Below are 17363 nucleotides of genomic sequence, written 5' to 3'. Positions count from 1 at the left end.
AATTATGAAATGTGATTTAGCAGTTATTTTTAAAAGTAGTTTTGTTTTTCAAATAAAAGACCATAATCTGTTCTTTCTTCCAGGGGCACAAGAAGTTCTCATTGATCCAGGTACATGATCTATGTGCTTAGTTTCTTTTGGTTATTTTTTTAAGTGCTTGTTTCATGGTGGTGTGAATGAATGGTTAAAATTTCTGGATTACGATCTTTGGAACATACTGATTTAAGTAACTTTAAATCAGAACTGTTACAAACCTGATTGTTGTTTGTTCCTTGTTTCATGGGGCACCCTATTGATTTATGTTGTTTGTCGAAGAGGGAAATTCTTCCTCTAGCATGGTTAAGTGGATGATTTGCAGTGTGCTTTTAAAATTCTCTGAATGCATTGAGCATGCCTGTCCAGTTAATTTCGAATTTACTCATAGTAACGACTCTGCTCTGATGCTGTGGCTTATGCTCCTCTCAGTGTGAATTTGAATTCTCTGTTGCATTTTGTATGTGTGTTCTTAACAGGGAAAGACATTTTGCATTTTTCACAGAGGTGGGTTTTCCTTTCCCCTCTTAATGCCTTCTGTAATTCATACAGCAAAAAACTCTTTTATTGCAGTGCTTAATTATTTTGTAATGAGCTCTACTGTTTTCTGCCTTAATCGGACAATGACAAAGAATAATAATAAAAAATGAAAACCCTCCCTTCCTTTGAAGGATGGAAATCAGATGGTCATGCTTACACATGCTTTGTGACCAACACGTTTACTTTCATCTCATTGTGTATCTTGAGTTTGAAATGAAATTGCTTCAGGTTTGTAGATTTTTGTTTTAACATTTGTGTTGCATTCTTTCTCTAGGCTGACGTTTCCTGATGGAGCTTGTGGAAAGTGTTTTCCTTCCTAGAGGAAGGAAAACAAATGTTTTGCTTTGTTTTTAGGAGACCTGAGTTGCTGATGAGAAAGCAGTTGAGGGTGGGCTGAGGAACTGAATGATACTCCCTCACCTCCCATCCAAAACTGATGAACGATGAAATCAGTGTTAGATGTATTGGTATTTGAGCAATAGAAGTTAACGAGCCCAGACTGGCTAGTTATGCCTGATGGAAAGTACGGGATTCCCTTGCAGGAGAATTAGGTGCTTCTACCAAGTAGAAGTAGCTTAGAGCTGTCAGAAAAATCAGTCATATGTTGAGATTAAAAAAAGAATATAATATTTTTTATTTCTGAAACTTTTCAAAATAAGGTTGTATAGAGCTGAAATTGAGTTTCGAGTGCTGGGAGTGAAGTCAGGGTGGTTCTGTGGGGCTTCTGTTCAGGGAGAGGGTGAGACTGGCAGGAAAGGACGCAGAGCCAGGGTTTGGCATCCCAGGACGCCCTCTATTACGGTTCCAAGTGAGAAGCATGCAAACTCTATCTTCTTCCCCGAGGGAGAGCAAGGAGAGAGTTGAGATTCTGTCCGCCCGCACCCCCCCCCCCCAACCAGTTCACCTGGAGCCCTTCTAGCCTCTGCTCACAGGGCTCGTCCCAGGACTGGCCGCAGCCTTCTCTTCACTTGCCAATGTCTCATCTGCCTTTCAGACATTAGTCTCTTCTTCTCTGCCCTTTAAACCCTGGCACATGTGTTGGTGGGGAATCACTTCACGACTCCTGGGAGCAGTGTGCTGTGACTCTCCTTAGGCTCTGCTAGTGTTCTCTCGGGGGTGGCAAAATTGTTCGGCTCTATAGAAAACCCAGCACGAAATTGTATCACTTTCATTTTATTTTTGAACTTTAAATGGATAAATTATTTGAAGGAAACTGTTTCAGAGTTTTTGCTGCCTGCTTTCCCCACAACCATTTCAAAGGCCAGAAGGAGGAGTTTGACCGTCTCCGGAAGAGCTTCTCCAATCACTTCTAGCAGCTCAGCTTCCGAGCCCTTGATGGGCATTTGAAACAGAATGCTTCTTCGTGTCACACTGTTGTTTCTTGTCATTTCTGAATGTTGCATGTACATTCAACAGCTGTTTCAAGTGAAGTGATCTTTTGTCCAATTTCAGTTAACTCAAATTTGCTTTTCCCATTTTAATGTTGACAGGAGTTTCTTCTTCCTATAATGAAAATTAGCAATTTGCACTTACTACGTGAAGGCACTGGTCCGAGGTGCTTTTTTTTCTTAACAGTTTTAATACAACTTACCCATTAAAATATACAGAGGTTTTTACTCTATGACCAGAGTTGTGTATCACCATCAATCTTGGACATTTTCATCACCCCAGCAAGAAGCCCCGTACAGATTATCAGTCACCACCCATTTCCCCCATCCTCCCCCAGCCCCAGGCAACCACTCTTCTGTCTCTGGATTTGCCTGTTCTGGGCATTTCGTATAAATGGAGTCATACAGCTTGTAGTCTTTTATGACCGACTTCTTTCACTTAGCATAATGTTTTCAAGGTTTGTCCGTGTTGTATCACGGATCAGTACTTCACGTTTTGTTTTTGCTGAATAATATTTCACCATATGGATAGACCACTTTTTGTTTACCCCTTCTTCAGCTGATGGACATTTGGGTTGTTTCTACTTTTTGGCTGTTATGAGTAATGGTGCTGTTAACATTCGTATATGTTTTTATGTGGACGTATGTTTTCAGTTCTCTCATGTATATGCCTAGGAATTAGGATTACAGGGTCATACGGTAACTAAATGTTTAACTATTTGAGGAACTGCCAGATTGTTTTCCAAAGCGGTTGTGCTGTTTTACTTCCTCAGCAGCAGTGTATGAGAGTTCCAGTTTCTCTATGTCCTCATCAATGCTTGTTATTCACTTTTCTTTTGTTTTGGCAGTTCTATAACTTTGCTTAACAATCAGCAGTTAGTTCTCATCCACATTAACTGTCTTTAGGTTTTTGATAATGGTGGCAGGTACATGGTAACCAACGTACAGAGCTTGTCTGGTGCGTCTTCATCTTCCTTATGTTTCTGGACAGCTGCACATGGATACAATACGGGACATCCCTTATTCCTTTGGCGCAGACAGCTTTGTGGAGCCTGGTGTCGACGCGCACATCTGGAGTTCCCATCTCCTTCATGGCAAATTTCCGGATTTCTTTGAGTGCCCGAGGGGCACGCTTCTTGAAACCCACTCCAGGGACGCTCTTGGTGAACGTTGAGAGTGTATTTTCTGGTCGTCACCTCGTTGACGGCAGACTGGCCCTTCTTCTTGCCAGCCTTCTTTGCGGGAGCCATCTAAACCCAGTCGACGAGGAGGCTCAGAGTGGAGTGGGACAGAGCCAGGCCAAGTCTTCCCTCCCAGCCAGCCTCATGCAACCGCCCTCGGGGCTCCTGGAGCCCCAGGTCAGGGTGTTACCATCTTTTTGATTATAGCTGTTCCAGTGAGGGTGAAGTGGTTTCTCCTTGTAGTTTTTTTTGTTGTCTTTTAAAATGGAAATAGAATTTTTATTTGTATTTGTGTATATTTACTAATGTTAAAATATCATAAAAGTTTGCCATAATGTATATATTTTTTTCTTTTTTAAAAATTTTTATTGGATTATAGTTGATTTACAATGTTGTGTTAGTTTCGGGTGTACAGCAAAGTGAATCAGTTACCCATATGCATATACCCACTCTTTTTTTAAGATTCTTTTCCCATATAGGCCATTACGGAGTATTGAGTATAGTTCCCTGTGCTACACAGTAGGTTCTTTTTAGTTATCTATTTTATATATATAGTAGTGTGTATATGTCAATCCCAGTCTCCCAATTTATCCCTCCCCCCACATTCCCTGGTAACCATAAGTTTGTTTTCTACATCTGTGACTCTACTTCTGTTTTGTAAATAAGTTCATTTGTACCCTTTTTTTAGATTCCACATATAAGCAATATCATATGATATTTGTCTTTCTGTGTCTGACTTTACTCAGTATCACAGTCTCTAGATCCATCCACGTGGCTGCAAATGGCATTATTACAATCTTTTTTTACGGCTGAGTAATATTCCATTGTCTGTATGTACCATCTCTCTTTTTTTTTTTTTCGGTACGCGGGCCTCTCACTGTCATGGCCTCTCCTGTTGCGGAGCACAGGCTCCGGATGTGCAGGCTCAGCGGCCATGGCTCACAGGCCCAACCGCTCCACGGCACGTGGGATCTTCCCGGACCAGGGCATGAACCCGTGTCCCCTGCATTGGCAGGCGGACTCTCGACCACTGCGCCACCAGGGAAGCCCTGTACCATCTCTTCTTTATCCATTCTCTGTTGAGGGACATTTAGGTTGCTTCCATGTCCGGGCTATTGTAAATACTGCAGCAATGAACAATAGGGGTGTGTGTATCTTTTCAAATTATGGTTTTCTCCGCGTCCTTGTAGTTTTGATTTGATTTCCCTTATAGCTATTGATAATGAGCATCTTTTTCTTTTTTTTCTTTTTTTCTGGTACACAGGCCTCTCACTTGTGGCCTCTTCTGTAGCGGAGCACAGGCTCCGGACGCGCAGGCTCAGTGGCCATGGCTCACGGGCCCAGCCACTCTGTGGCAAGTGAGATCTTCCCGGACCGGGGCACGAACCCATGTCCCCTGCATTGGCAGGTGGACTCTCAACCACTGCGCCACCAGGGAAGCCCCCTTTTTCTTTTTTAAAAAATTATTTTATTTATTTATTTATTTCTGGCTGCGTTGGGTCTTCGTTGCTGCCTGCAGGCTTTTTCTAGCTGTGGCGAGAGGGGGCTACTCTTTGTTGCTGTGAGCGAGCTTCTCATTGTGGTGGCTTCTCTTGTTGCAGAGCACGGGCTCTAGGTGTGTGGGCTTCAGTAGTTGTGGCACACAGGCTCAGTAGTTGTGGCTCAGGGACTCCAGAGTGCAGGCTCAGTAGCTGTGGTGCACAGGCTTAGTTGCTCTGCAGCATGTGGAATCTTCCCGGACCAGGGCTTGAACCCGTGTCCCCTGCACTGCCAGGCAGATTCTTAAGCACTGCACCACCACGGAAGCCCTTGAGCATCTTTTTCACTGTGCTTATAGGCCATTTGTACAATTTCCTTGAAAAATGTCTTTTCACATCCTCTATCCATTTTTTAAAAAATATCTTTATTGGAGTATAATTGCTTTACAATGGTGTGTTAGTTTCCTCTGTATAACAAAGGAAATCAGCTAAGTGCATACGTATATCCCCATATCTACTCCGTCTTGTGTCTCCCTCCCACCCTCCCTATCCAACCCCTCTAGTTGGACACAAAGCACTGAGCTGATCTCCCTGTGCTATACAGCTGCTCCCCACTTACATTTGGTAGTGTATATATGTCAGTGCCACTCTCGTACTTTGTCCCAGCTTACCCTTCCCCCTCCTTGAGTCCTCAAGTCCATTCTCTATATCTGCGTCTTTATTCCTGTCCTGCCCCTAGGTTCTTCAGAACCTTTTTCTGTTTTTTTTTTTTTTGATTCCATATATATGTGTTAGCATATAGTATTTCTTTTTCTCTTTCTGACTTACTTCACTCTGTATGACAGACTCTAGGTCCATCCACCTCACTACGGATAACTCAATTTCATTTCTTTTTATGGTTGAGTAATATTCCATTGTATATATGTGCCACACGTTCTTTATCCATTCATCTGTCAATGGACACTTAGGTTGCTTCCATGTCCTGTCTATTGTAAATAGAGCTGCAATGCACATTGTGGTACATGACTCTTTTTGAATTATGGTTTTCTCAGGGTATATGCCCAGTAGTGGGAATGCTGGGTCATATGGTAGTTCTATTTTTAGTTCTTTAAGGAACCTCCATACTGTTTTCCATAGTGGCTGTATCAATTTACATTCCCACCAACAGTGCAAGAGGGTTCCCTTTTCTCCACACCCTCTCCAGCATTTATTGTTTGTAGATTTTTTGATGACGGCCATTCTGACCGGTGTGAGGTGCTACCTCATTGTAGTTTTGATTCCCATTACTCTAATGATTAGTGATGTTGAGCATCTTTTCATGTGTTTGTTGACAATCTGTATATCTTCTTTGGAGAAATGTCTATTTAGGTCTTCTTCCCATTTTTGGATGGGGTTGTTTTTTTTTTGATATTGGGCTGCATGAGCTGCTTGTATATTTTGGCGATTAATCCTTTGTCAGTTGCCTCGTTTGCAAATATTTACACCATTCTGAGGATTGTCTTTTCGTTTTGTTTATGGTTTCCTTTGCTGTGCAAAAGCTTTTAAGTTTCATTAGGTCCCATTTTTTGTTTTTATTTCCATTTCTCTAGGAGGTGGGCCAAAAAGGATCTTGCTGTGATTTATGTCATAGAGTGTTCTGCCTGTGTTTTCCTCTAAGAGTTTTATAGTGTCTGACCTTACACTTAGGTCTTTAATCCATTTTGAATTTATTTTTGTGTATGGTGTTAGGGAATGTTCGAATTTCATTCTTTTACATGTAGCTGTCCAGTTTTCCCAGCCCCACTTATTGAAGAGGCTGTCTTTTCTCCATTGTATATTCTTGCCTCCTTTATCAAAGATAAGGTGACCATATGTGCGTGGGTTTATCTCTGGGCTTTCTATCCTTTTCCATTGATCTATATTTCTGTTTCTGTACCATACTGTCTTGATTAATGTAGCTTTGTAGTATAGTCTGAAGTCTGGGAGCCTGATTCCTCCAGCTCTGTTTTCCTTTCTCAAGATTGCTTTGGCTATTCGGGGTCTTCTGTGTTTCCATACAAATTGTGCAATTTTCTGTTCTAGTTCTGTGAGAAATGCCATTGGTAGTTTGATAGGGATTGCAGTGAATCTGTAGATTGCTTTGGGATGTATAGTCATTTCCACAAGGTTGATTCTTCCAATCCAAGAACATGGTATATCTCTCCATCTGTTTGTATCATCTTTAATTTCTTTCATCAGTGTCTTATAGTTTTCTGCATGTAGATCTTTTGTCTCCTTAGGTAGGTTTATTCCTAGGTATTTTATTCTTCTTGTTGCAGTGGTAAATGGGAGTGTTTCCTTAACTTCTCTTTCAGATTTTTCATCATTAGTGTATAGGAATGCAAATGATTTCTGTGCATTAATTTTGTATCCTACTACTATACCAAATTCATTGATTAGCTCTAGTAGTTTTCTGGTGGCATCTTTATGATTTTCTATGTATAGTATCATGTCATCTGCAAACAGTGACAGTTTTACTTCTTTTCTGATTTGGATTCCTTTTATTTCTTTTTCTTCTCTGATTGCTGTGGCTAAAACTTCCAAAACTATGTTGAATAACAGTGGTGAGAGTGGGCAACCTTGTCTTGTTCCTGATCTTAGAGGAAATGGTTTCAGTTTTTCACCATGGAGAACGGTGTTGGCTGTGGATTTGTCATATATGGCCTCTATTATGTTGAGGTAGGTTCCCTCTATGCCTACTTTCTGGAGAGTTTTTATCATAAATAGGTGTAGAATTTTGTCAAAAGCTTTTTCTGCATCTATTGAGATGATATGGTTTTTATCCTTCTATATGTTAATATGGTGTATCACATTGATTGATTTGCGTGTATTGAAGAATCCTTGCATTCCTGGGATAAACCCCACTTGATCATGGTGTATGATCCTTTTAATGTGCTGTTGGATTCTCTTTCCTGGTATTTTGTTGGGGAGTTTTGCATCTATGTTCATCAGAGATATTGGCCTGTAGTTTTCTTTTTTTGTGACATCTTTGTCTGGTTTTGGTATCAGGGTAATGGTGGCTTCATAGAATGGGTTTGGGTATGTTCCTCCCTCTGCTATATTTTGTAAGAGTTTGAGAAGGATAGGTGTTAGCTCTTCTCTAAATGTTTGATAGAATTCACCTGTGAAGCCATCTGGTCCTGGGCTTTTTTTTTGGAAGATATTTCTTTTTTTTGCAGTATGTGGGCCTGTTACTGTTGTGGCTTCTCCTGTAGTGGAGTACAGGCTCCGGATGCGCAGGCTCAGCAGCCATGGCTTATGGGCCTAGCTGCTCCGCAGCATGTGGGATCTTCCCGGACCGGGGCACAAACCCGTGTCCCCTGCATCGGCAGGCAGACTCTCAACCACTGCGCCACTAGGGAAGCCCCTTGTTGGAAGATTTTTAATCACAGTTTCAATTTCAGTGCCTGTGATTGGTCTGTTTATATTTTCTATTTCTTCCTGGTTCAGTCTCGGAAGGTTGTGCTTTTCTAAGAATGTGTCCATTTCTTCCAGGTTGTCCATTTTATTGGCATATAGTTGCTTGTAGTAATCTCTTATGATCCTTTGTATTTCTGCAGTGTCAGTTGTTACTGCTCCTCTTTCATTTCTAATTCTGTTGATTTGAGTCTTCTCCCTTTTTTTCTTGATGAGTTTGGCTAATGGTTTATCAATTTTGTTTTTCTACTCAGAGAACCAGCTTTTAGTTTTATTGATCTTTGCTATTGTTTCCTTCATTTCTTTTTCATTTATTTCTAATCTGATCTTTATGATTTCTTTCCTTCTGCTAACTTTGGGGTTTTTTTGTTCTTCTTTCTGTAATTGCTTTAGGTGTAAGGTTAGTTTGTTTATTTGAGATGTTTCTTGTTTCCTGAGGTAGGATTGTATTGCTATAAACTTCCCTCTTAGAACTGCTTTTGCAGCATCCCATAGGTTTTGGGTCATCGTGTTTTCATTGTCATTTGTTTCTAGGTATTTTTGGATTTCCTCTTTGATTTCTTCAGTGATCTCTTGGTTATTTAGTAGTGTATTGTTTAGCCTCCATGTGTTTGTATTTTTTACAGATTTTTTTTCCTGTAATTGATGTCTAGTGTCATAGTGTTGTGGTTGGAAAAGATACTTGATACGAGTTCAATTTTCTTAAATTTACCAAGGCTTGATTTGTGACCCAAGATATGATCCAGCCTGGAGAGTTTTCTATGAGCACTTGAGAAGAAAGTGTATTTTGTTGTTTTTGGATGGAATGTCCTATAAGTATCAATTAAGTCCATCTTGGTTTTTTTTTTTTTTTTTTTTGTGGTATGCGGGCCTCTCACTGACGCGGCCTCTCCTGCTGCGGAGCACAGCCTCCGGACGTGCAGGCCCAACGGCCATGGCTCCCGCACCCAGCCACTCTGTGGCATGTGGGATCCTCCTGGACTGGGGCAGGAACCCGCGTCCCCTGTATCAGCAGGCGGACTCTCAACCACTGTGCCACCAGGGAAGCCAAGTCCATCTTGTTTAATGTGTCATTTAAAGCTTGTGTTTCCTTATTTATTTTCATTTTGGATGATCTGTCCATTGGTGAAAATGGGGTGCTAAAAGTCCCCTACTGTTGTGTTACTGTTGCTTTCCCCTTTTATGGCTGTTAGCATTTGCCTTATGTATTGAGGTGCTCCTATGTTGGGTGCATAAATATTTACAATTGTTATATCTTCTTCTTGGATTGATCCCTTGATCATTATGCAGTGTTCTTTTTGTCTCTTTTGTAATAGTCTTTCTTTTTTTTTTTTTTTGTGGTACGCGGGCCTCTCACTGTTGTGGCCTCTCCCGTTGCAGAACACAGGCTCCGGACGCGCAGGCTCAGCGGCCATGGCTCATGAGCCCAGCTGCTCCACGGCATGTGGGATCTTCCCGGACCGGGGCACGAACTCGTGTCCCCTGCATTGGCAGGTGGACTCTCAACCACTGCGCCACCAGGGAAGCCCTCCAGCTTTCTTTTGATTTCCAGTTGCATGGAATATCTTTTTCCATCCCCTCACTTTCAGTGCGTATGTGTCCCTAGGTCTGACGTTGGTGTCTTGTAGACAGCATATGTACTGGTCTTGTTTTTGTATCCATTCAGCCAGTCTATGTCTTTTGGTTGGAGCATTTAATCCATTTACATTTAAGGTAATTATCTATATGTATGTTCCTCTTACCATTTTCTTAATTATTTCGGGTTTGTTACTGTAGGTGTTTTCCTTCTTTTGTGTTTTCTGCCTTGAGAAGTTCCTTTAGCATTTATTGTAAAGCTGGTTTGGTGGTGCTGAATTCTCTTAACTTTTGATTGTCTGTAAAGGGTTTAATTTCTCGGTCGAATCTGAATGAGATCCTTTCTGGATCACTGAAAGGTCTTTTTAGATCCTTTATCCATTTTTAATTGAGTTATTTGTCTTTTTATTGTTGAGTTGTAAGATTTCTTTTTATATTGTAGATACAAGTTCCTTATCAGATATATGGTTTACAAAAATTTTCTTCTATTCTGTGTGTTGTTTTTTTCACTTTGTTGATGGTGTCCTTTGAAGCATAGAAGTTTTAAGTTTTGATGAAGTCCACTTTATCTATCTTTTCTTTGTTGCCTGTGCTTTTGGTGTCATATCTAAGATCTGAGGTATTTTAAAAGCAATTTAATTCTTACAACAGTTCTAGGAGATAGGTACTGTTGTTATCCCCAGTCTGTAGATGAGGAAACTGAGATGCAGAAAAGTTCATTGACTTGTCATGGGTACAGCTAGTTAGCGGTGATGTGGGAATTCACACCCACACATTTGTCTCCAGGTCTGTTCTCTTAACTACCATAGTCTATTCCTTTCTGTAGGAATGGTTAATTAAAAAGCCTTTACTTCTTTGATTTCTCATTAGGGACCTCATCTCTTCCTTTATAATACTTTCAGAACTCAGTGTAGTTTTATTTTAGGTCTAATGTAGGCGGAAGCATTGCTACCAGTTAATACCGCATTACTTACCTTCCAGTAATGATTGTTGCTAATTGACCTAAAAAAGTCATACTTAACTCTTTTCTGGTCATTACACTAAAAGAAGAGTCATGGCTACCGAATGCTCTAAGAAAGTATATGATTTATTTTATTTTGCTAACCAATGAAAGAAAAACCCCAGTGTTGACATAGGTTGTAAATTTTCCAGAATAGGGTCATTGTCTTCCTTATATTTCATTTTGTTTGGTCACAGTGTCAAGATAGTGCCTTATTGTCTGGCAGATTAGTTAGAGCATGATGCTCATGGATCATTATAATGACAGAATTTTGACAGCAGTATCTGTTGCTTCACAAGAAAAAAGACAGTATAGAAATACTGCTCAGATTTATTTTAAAAGCCTGGAATTTTGAGAAGAGTTCCACAAACCATACAAAGGTATTTTCATTAATTTTAGCTTAGACACGTTATGGTTACATAGCAGAGTAAATTTATGAACTAGATTTGACAGGAGAAGTGTAATATTGATTATTTGTTTTAATTAAAATATTGTGCTTTGGGGCTTCCCTGGTGGCGCAGTGGTTGAGAATCTGCCTGCCAATGCAGGGGACACGGGTTCGAGCCCTGGTCTGGGAAGATCCCACATGCCGTGGAGCAACTAGGCCCATGAGCCACAACTACTGAGTCTGTGCATCTGGAGCTTGTGCTCCACAACAAGAGAGGCCGGGACAGTGAGAGGCCCACGCACCGCGATGAAGAGTGGCCCCCGCTCGCCGCAACTAGAGAAGGCCCACGCATAGAAACGAAGACCCAACACAGCCAAAAATAAATAAATAAATAAAAAAATATATATTATGCTTTGGATAAAGTAATTTAGTGCCCATGAATGAACAAAAATAAGTTTGCATTTATATATGACAGGGGGGCAGCCTTCCTACATGTATATGTTTTGATCTGTTTTTTGGAGTATTTTTACAGCTTTTCAACAATGTTCTAACTTTACAATTCTATTTATCTTTTGTTATTTTTTAATATTAATTAAAATTTTTTTTGTTTATTTATTTATTTTTGGCCTCGTTGGCTCTTCATTGCTGCTTGAGGGCTTTGTCTAGTTGCAGTGAGTGGGGGCTACCCTTGTTATTCTCCTCTTTTTATGGTTTTGCCGTTCTTTCTCCTGCATCATTTGTCTCTGTTTTATTCCCTCTTATTTCTTTTTTATTTTTTTAAAATTAATTAAATTTATTTTTGGCTGCATTGGGTCCTTGTTGCTGAGTGTGGGCTTTCTCTAAGTTGCGGCGAGCTGAGGCTTCTCATCGCAGTGGCTTCTCCTGTTGTGGAGCACGGGCTCTTAGGCGTGTGGGCTTCAGTAGTTGTGGCTCACGGGCTTAGTTGCTCCATGGCATGTGGGATCTTCCTAGACCAGGGCTCGAACCTGTGCCCCCTGCATTGGCAGACGGATTCCTAACCACTGTGCCACCAGGGCAGTCCCATTCCCTCTTATTTCTGCTTCATTTTACTTTTGTTGACTTTCTAGCTTGTGCCTCCTATACTGTCTTGCACATAATAGGAACTCAGTAACTTTCTCTTGAATGAATTATTAAACTGTTGTTGGACTGATACTGGGGAGCCCTTGTGATGATTTTTTTTTTCCAGCTTTTCCCCACTTCTTAACTATGCTCTTTCTTTTCCTTTCCTGTAGCCTGGGTTTCAGCCTGCCTGTGGCATTGATTTTTCCTGTCTATAGACTCCTTGTTTCACTGGTTCACAATAATGTTACATGTGGGCTGTCAAAACTTTATAGGTGTCAAGAAAGATCAAATCCATTGCATACTAGTATTTTTAGAGTGTGTTATTCTTTTATTGAGTGAAATTAAATCAGTCTGACCCACTAAGCTCTCCCATGAGCTATGCTCTTTTTACCTTCTTACAGGTTATATTCTTCCCGGTTTCTGCATATGCTTTTTCCCCCCGGCCTCTGTACTGGAGTTAAGTAAATCATTAAGGGAACGCCCATTATCAGTGGTGTCTTTTTTTTTTTTAAATATGGAGGGAAAATTTGTTCCTTCTCCCTGGTTGGGGGCTTCTTGGATGAGGTGAGGTACCATAGGAAGAATGAAGAGCCCACCTCATTCTGATTCCCACTCTTTCCCTTCCATTCCCCAAGGGAAAAGAGTAAACTTCAACAATATGAAGACAAATTATTAGAGCTAATGAGATAAATCAAGATAACCTATCATCTATTAAATATTATTTCATGCCAGAAACAAAGGTATTGTAAACATGAAAAACACACAAAGCAGGATAGTACTGTGGTTAAAAATACAGGTCCGGGGCTTCCCTGGTGGCGCAGTGGTTGAGAGTCCGCCTGCCGATGCGGGGGACGCGGGTTCGTGCCCCGGTCTGGGAGGATCCCACGTGCCGCAGAGCGGCTGGGCCCGTGAGCCATGGCCGCTGGGCCTGCGCGTCTGGAGCCTGTGCTCCGTGACGGGAGAGGCCACGGCAGTGAGAGGCCTGTGTACCGCAAAAAAAAAAAAAAAAAAAAAAATACAGGCCTGGGTTCAAATCCTGCTCTGGAGTAAACGGCTTTGTATATGTGTATATCCAGCTCCTACTACTGGAGAGCTAGTAGGAGTGCTCAGCCTATTGAGGACCTGTTTCCTCCCCTGCAGAAACGGGGCTCACTAGGAGTCCCCCCCGCTGCATAACGCTGCCATGGGTTGTAAATGAGGACACGCGTGGATGTCCCCACATAGGTTCTGATTCCTCGTTAGTGCAGAATAACATAGTTTTTGCTCTGATGGCCTTATGACCACCCAGTGTAGATTCTCAGTGCTCCAAAGAGTTGCCTTGTGGCTTGGAAGTAGACTTCTCAGTTCTGTAAGGACCCAAGGATTGTGTCATTGGGCCTTGCTGATTTGAATCTATTCTTTAGAAAGTAAATATTTTAGATTTTTTTCAGGCATGCATGCCCTTTTCTTTTATTATTTATAGTTCTACCCTCTTATCTCTTGCTGTGATTTTCACAAAATCTGTAGAAACACAAAATCCTAAGCCACCTGTCTCTTCCCAGTTCTCTGTTATGGTTCTTTCTTCCTTGACTAGAAGAGGCTTTTGCATAGGAAATGTTCTTTGTTCCTCTTTGCTTAGAGTCTCTCTGTCCGTCTGCCCATCTTTCACCTGTCCATCTGTCCATTTATCTATCCACTCATTCTTCTGTCCTGTTCCAAAAAGCATTTGAGGCAGCATACAGAATAACAAAATACCAAGAGAGCAGGTGAGAAAATGGGACCAAGTTTAGACAGCAAGTCGAGGCAATGAGCTTGCATGAAGGTTGCGGGCCATGTGAGACACACCCTTTGCCCCGTGAGTTATAAGATAACAGCACATGTGTGCCTGAGTCTCCCAGTAGACATGAGGGGAACAGAATTTGCTGGATTTGCTCAGTGTCCCTGAAATAAACAAGTGGCTTAGGAGAAGCCCGGCTTTTCCTGCTATGAGGCTAACGAGAGTATTTTTTGAGTGTTCTCTGAAATCAAAGAGTATTTCATCTTTTTCTTGTCAGAGTTTTATGTGTAGTTGGTTACATTCTATAAACGGACATGTCTCCAGAGCTCTTGCCCCTGTGAGTTTGATGGCTGGGGAATTAGGTGGTTCTGCTTATTGACAGGGGTTGGCCAGAAACAGAAAATGACAGCCTCAGAAAGGACGCCAGTATTTGTAAGCTATGTGTTTTTGTGCTGTATAGTTCAGAAAATACTTTCACATAGTTTATCTCCATTTGAGGGTGCAGTCTGGTTTCTTGTAGCGTTAAGAGAAGAGCTTAGTGCTGGGAGATAATGCACACTGACTGCATTGCTGTCAAGGCAACTAAGCTAGTTATTATAGACATGTTACTTTTATATAATGCATTTCATGTTCTTTAATAAAAAGTTTCAACAGGGAGGAAAACTTATTCTGAGTTAATTAACATTTAATACAATGCTTTGATGGTAAGACTATTATAGGGAGTGTATAAGCTGTGAAGACTTTAAAAATGGTTTCATTATTTAAATTTCAGTTGGGAATATTCAAGCTTTATCTTATTTGTGCCCTTCTTTTAAAATAACAAAGAAACAAGACGGAAAAAGCAAAAGATTATTTCTTTTCTTTCTCTCGGTTTGCAGGTGCCCTCACCACTAATGGCATCAATCCAGATACCAGCGCTGAGATTGGACGGGCTAAGAACTGCCTTAGTCCTGAAGACATAATTGACAAATACAAGGAGGCCATTTCCTATTACAGCAAGGTGATTGTACCCTGTAGATCCTTTATGTGACTGTGTTGTTTTAATCAGAAGTTCCTGTTTTACACTGTGTAATGCTGCTGCAGTATCTCCTAAGTATTTGTTTCTGTAAGTATTCATGTAGTAGTCCCCAATGCATAATACTATATGCCTAAAAATGGTTTTTGTTGATTAAAAATCATGTATATTTAATTTAATAAGTCTGAAAATAGGAGAAAAAGAGGCTATCATAGCCCTGCTACTCAGGGATAACGTTTAAAAAATTTTTTTTTAATTTTTTATTTAAAAACTTTTTAAATTTTTTGGCCATGCCGCACGGCATGCGGGATCCTAATTCCCCGACCAGGAATCGAACCTGCGTCCCCCCATTGCAGTGGAAGCACGGAGTCTCAACCACGGGACTGCCAGGGAAGTCCTCAGAGATAACATTTTTAAAAAAAAATTAATTAATTAATTAATTAATTTATTTTTGTCTGTGTTGGGTCTTCGTTGCTGCGTGCAGGCTTTCTCTAGTTGCGGCAAGTGGGGGCTACTCTTTGTTGCAGTGCGTGGGCTTCTCATTGCGGTGGCTTCTCTTGTTGCAGAGCACAGGCTCCAGGCGCGTGGGCTTCAGTGGTTATGGCACACGGGCTCAGTAGTTGTGGCTTGCAGGCTCTAGAGCGTAGGCTCAGTAGTTGTGGCGCATGGGTTTAGTTGCTCCATGGCATGTGGGATCTTCCCGGACCAGGGCTCGAACCCATGTCCCCTACATTGGTGGGCAGATTCTTAACCACTGCACCACCAGGGAAGCCTGGAGGTAACATTTTTAGTATCTATTTTCTGTTCTTTTTGTCGATGTATATCATCTATATCATAAAATGGTGAGCGTTCTGTACTTCTTTACTGTGTGGAGACCTACATTTTTCATTTGGCAAATTATGCGTTTTTCTGCGTTATTGAATCTTCACTTTTTCACTCTTAGAAAAAAATGTTTGAACATTCTTGTACATATATTCTTTTGTTCTTGTATGAGTATTCTTTTAGTTAAGATTTCTGGAAATTTAGTCACTGGATATGACATTTACATTTATCATAGGTTACTTTCAAGTTACTCTCCAAATTCCTTCTCCAACAGGGAATGAAAAGATGTAGAATTACTCATTTAACCAATTCTCTATTACTGAATATTATTTTCCTTCAATTTTTCTTTCCACCGTTGTAAACAGTGCTGTGATAAATGCCGTGATGGATAAATCTTTTTGGACTGATTTTTTTTTTTAAAAGGAAACAATTCCCAGAAGTGGACTTGAGTCAAAAAGTGTGCATATATTTTTTAGAGTTTACATATACATTGCTGTATCGTCCTCCAAAAAGCTTTATAACAGTTTGTTCTCTCACAAACAGACACTGTCCTTTTAAAATATTTGCCAATATGATGAGCGAAAGTAATTTTTCGTTGTTTTAGTTTGCATTTGATGACCAGTGAGGTATTGAACATTGTTCATGTATCAGCCAATTGCATTTTTAAAATGAATTATCCGTTTTTGTCCTTTGCATACATTTAAATTAGGGAGCATTTCTTATTGCTTTGTGATAGCTCTTTGTAAATCATGGATATTAGCTTCTTTTCTGTCATTGACATATATTGCAAATCTTTTTCCTGATGTTGCTTGCCTTTTGTTTTGTTTATGAGGTTTTTCATTTTGGTTGTGGTCAAAAGTGTTTTTAATATAGTAAATCTTTTCCTTATGGGTTTTCTCTTTGGTTTTATTCTTAGAAATACCTTCTTACAGAGCTTTTCTGCTGATCTGCTGACACTTTGTAAATAAGACCTAAGAAATTACTGGCTATAAAATCCTTACTGTTATAGTTTGTCCTCGAGTTCCCTACGTATGGGATGCTAAGGCTATATAAGGCTAGATCTGAACAAAGATAGGAGGGTTGTCTGTGGTGCTGGACCCTTCCTAATGGAATGAGATTTCCACCTTAGTTTTGGAGTCAGACAGACCTGAGTTCAAATCCTGCCTTTACCAATTACTAGCTTTGTGACCTTGGGCAAGAAACTTTACTTTTTGGGACCCTGTTTTCTTTATCTGTAAATAAGTTCCGTATTCCTTTTAGGGGTTTGTTTTAGAATTGAATGAGATAATTCCCTCATTTATTTCTAAAATATTGATTACATAGTTCTATGCTGGTGCCTTGGTAGATGATTACTAGGGACTCAGCAGTGAAAATGGGGGCCCCTGCATCAGAGAGCTTATGTTCCAGGAGAATGCTTGTAAAAGACTAGGTATGTAGTAGACTTTTAGTAAATGTCCGTTCTTTTCCTGATTCCCATTGATTCTGTATATCTTTCTGCTAATATATGAACAGTTTTTTATGATTGCAATTTAAATTTCATTGTAATATTTAAAATATTTAACTATAACCAAAATATGTGAAAAAAATGAGTTGACTTCTATTTTCGCTTCAGTAGAAGTTATTTTAAGAATTTTGAAGGAAAGGAAATAATTATATTTCACTGAAATCA

The 17363-nt window shown here is 40.3% G+C and overlaps 1 protein-coding gene across 6 annotated transcripts in view; it reads left to right on the top strand.

Annotated features, from left to right (window-relative positions):
* The window catches only part of TRAPPC9 (trafficking protein particle complex subunit 9), a 526641-nt gene that overhangs the window by 56143 nt on the left and 453135 nt on the right, over positions 1 to 17363 (top strand). For 4 of the 6 annotated variants that reach the window (XM_060127568.1, XM_060127565.1, XM_060127566.1 and 1 more), the window contains 2 exons: positions 84 to 110; positions 14736 to 14857. In XM_060127568.1, coding sequence (XP_059983551.1) covers positions 84 to 110; positions 14736 to 14857 — 149 coding nt within the window. The remainder of the gene's footprint in view (positions 1 to 83; positions 111 to 14735; positions 14858 to 17363) is intronic. The other 2 variants (XM_060127570.1, XM_060127569.1) reach the window with 1 other exon arrangement.

The sequence above is a fragment of the Lagenorhynchus albirostris genome, chromosome 17, assembly GCF_949774975.1.
Source record: "Lagenorhynchus albirostris chromosome 17, mLagAlb1.1, whole genome shotgun sequence".
In the NCBI taxonomy this organism is placed as follows: Eukaryota; Metazoa; Chordata; class Mammalia; order Artiodactyla; family Delphinidae; genus Lagenorhynchus; species Lagenorhynchus albirostris.
The sequence above is the reverse complement of the archived record's forward strand: the minus strand, read 5'-3'. Positions and strand labels throughout refer to the sequence as shown.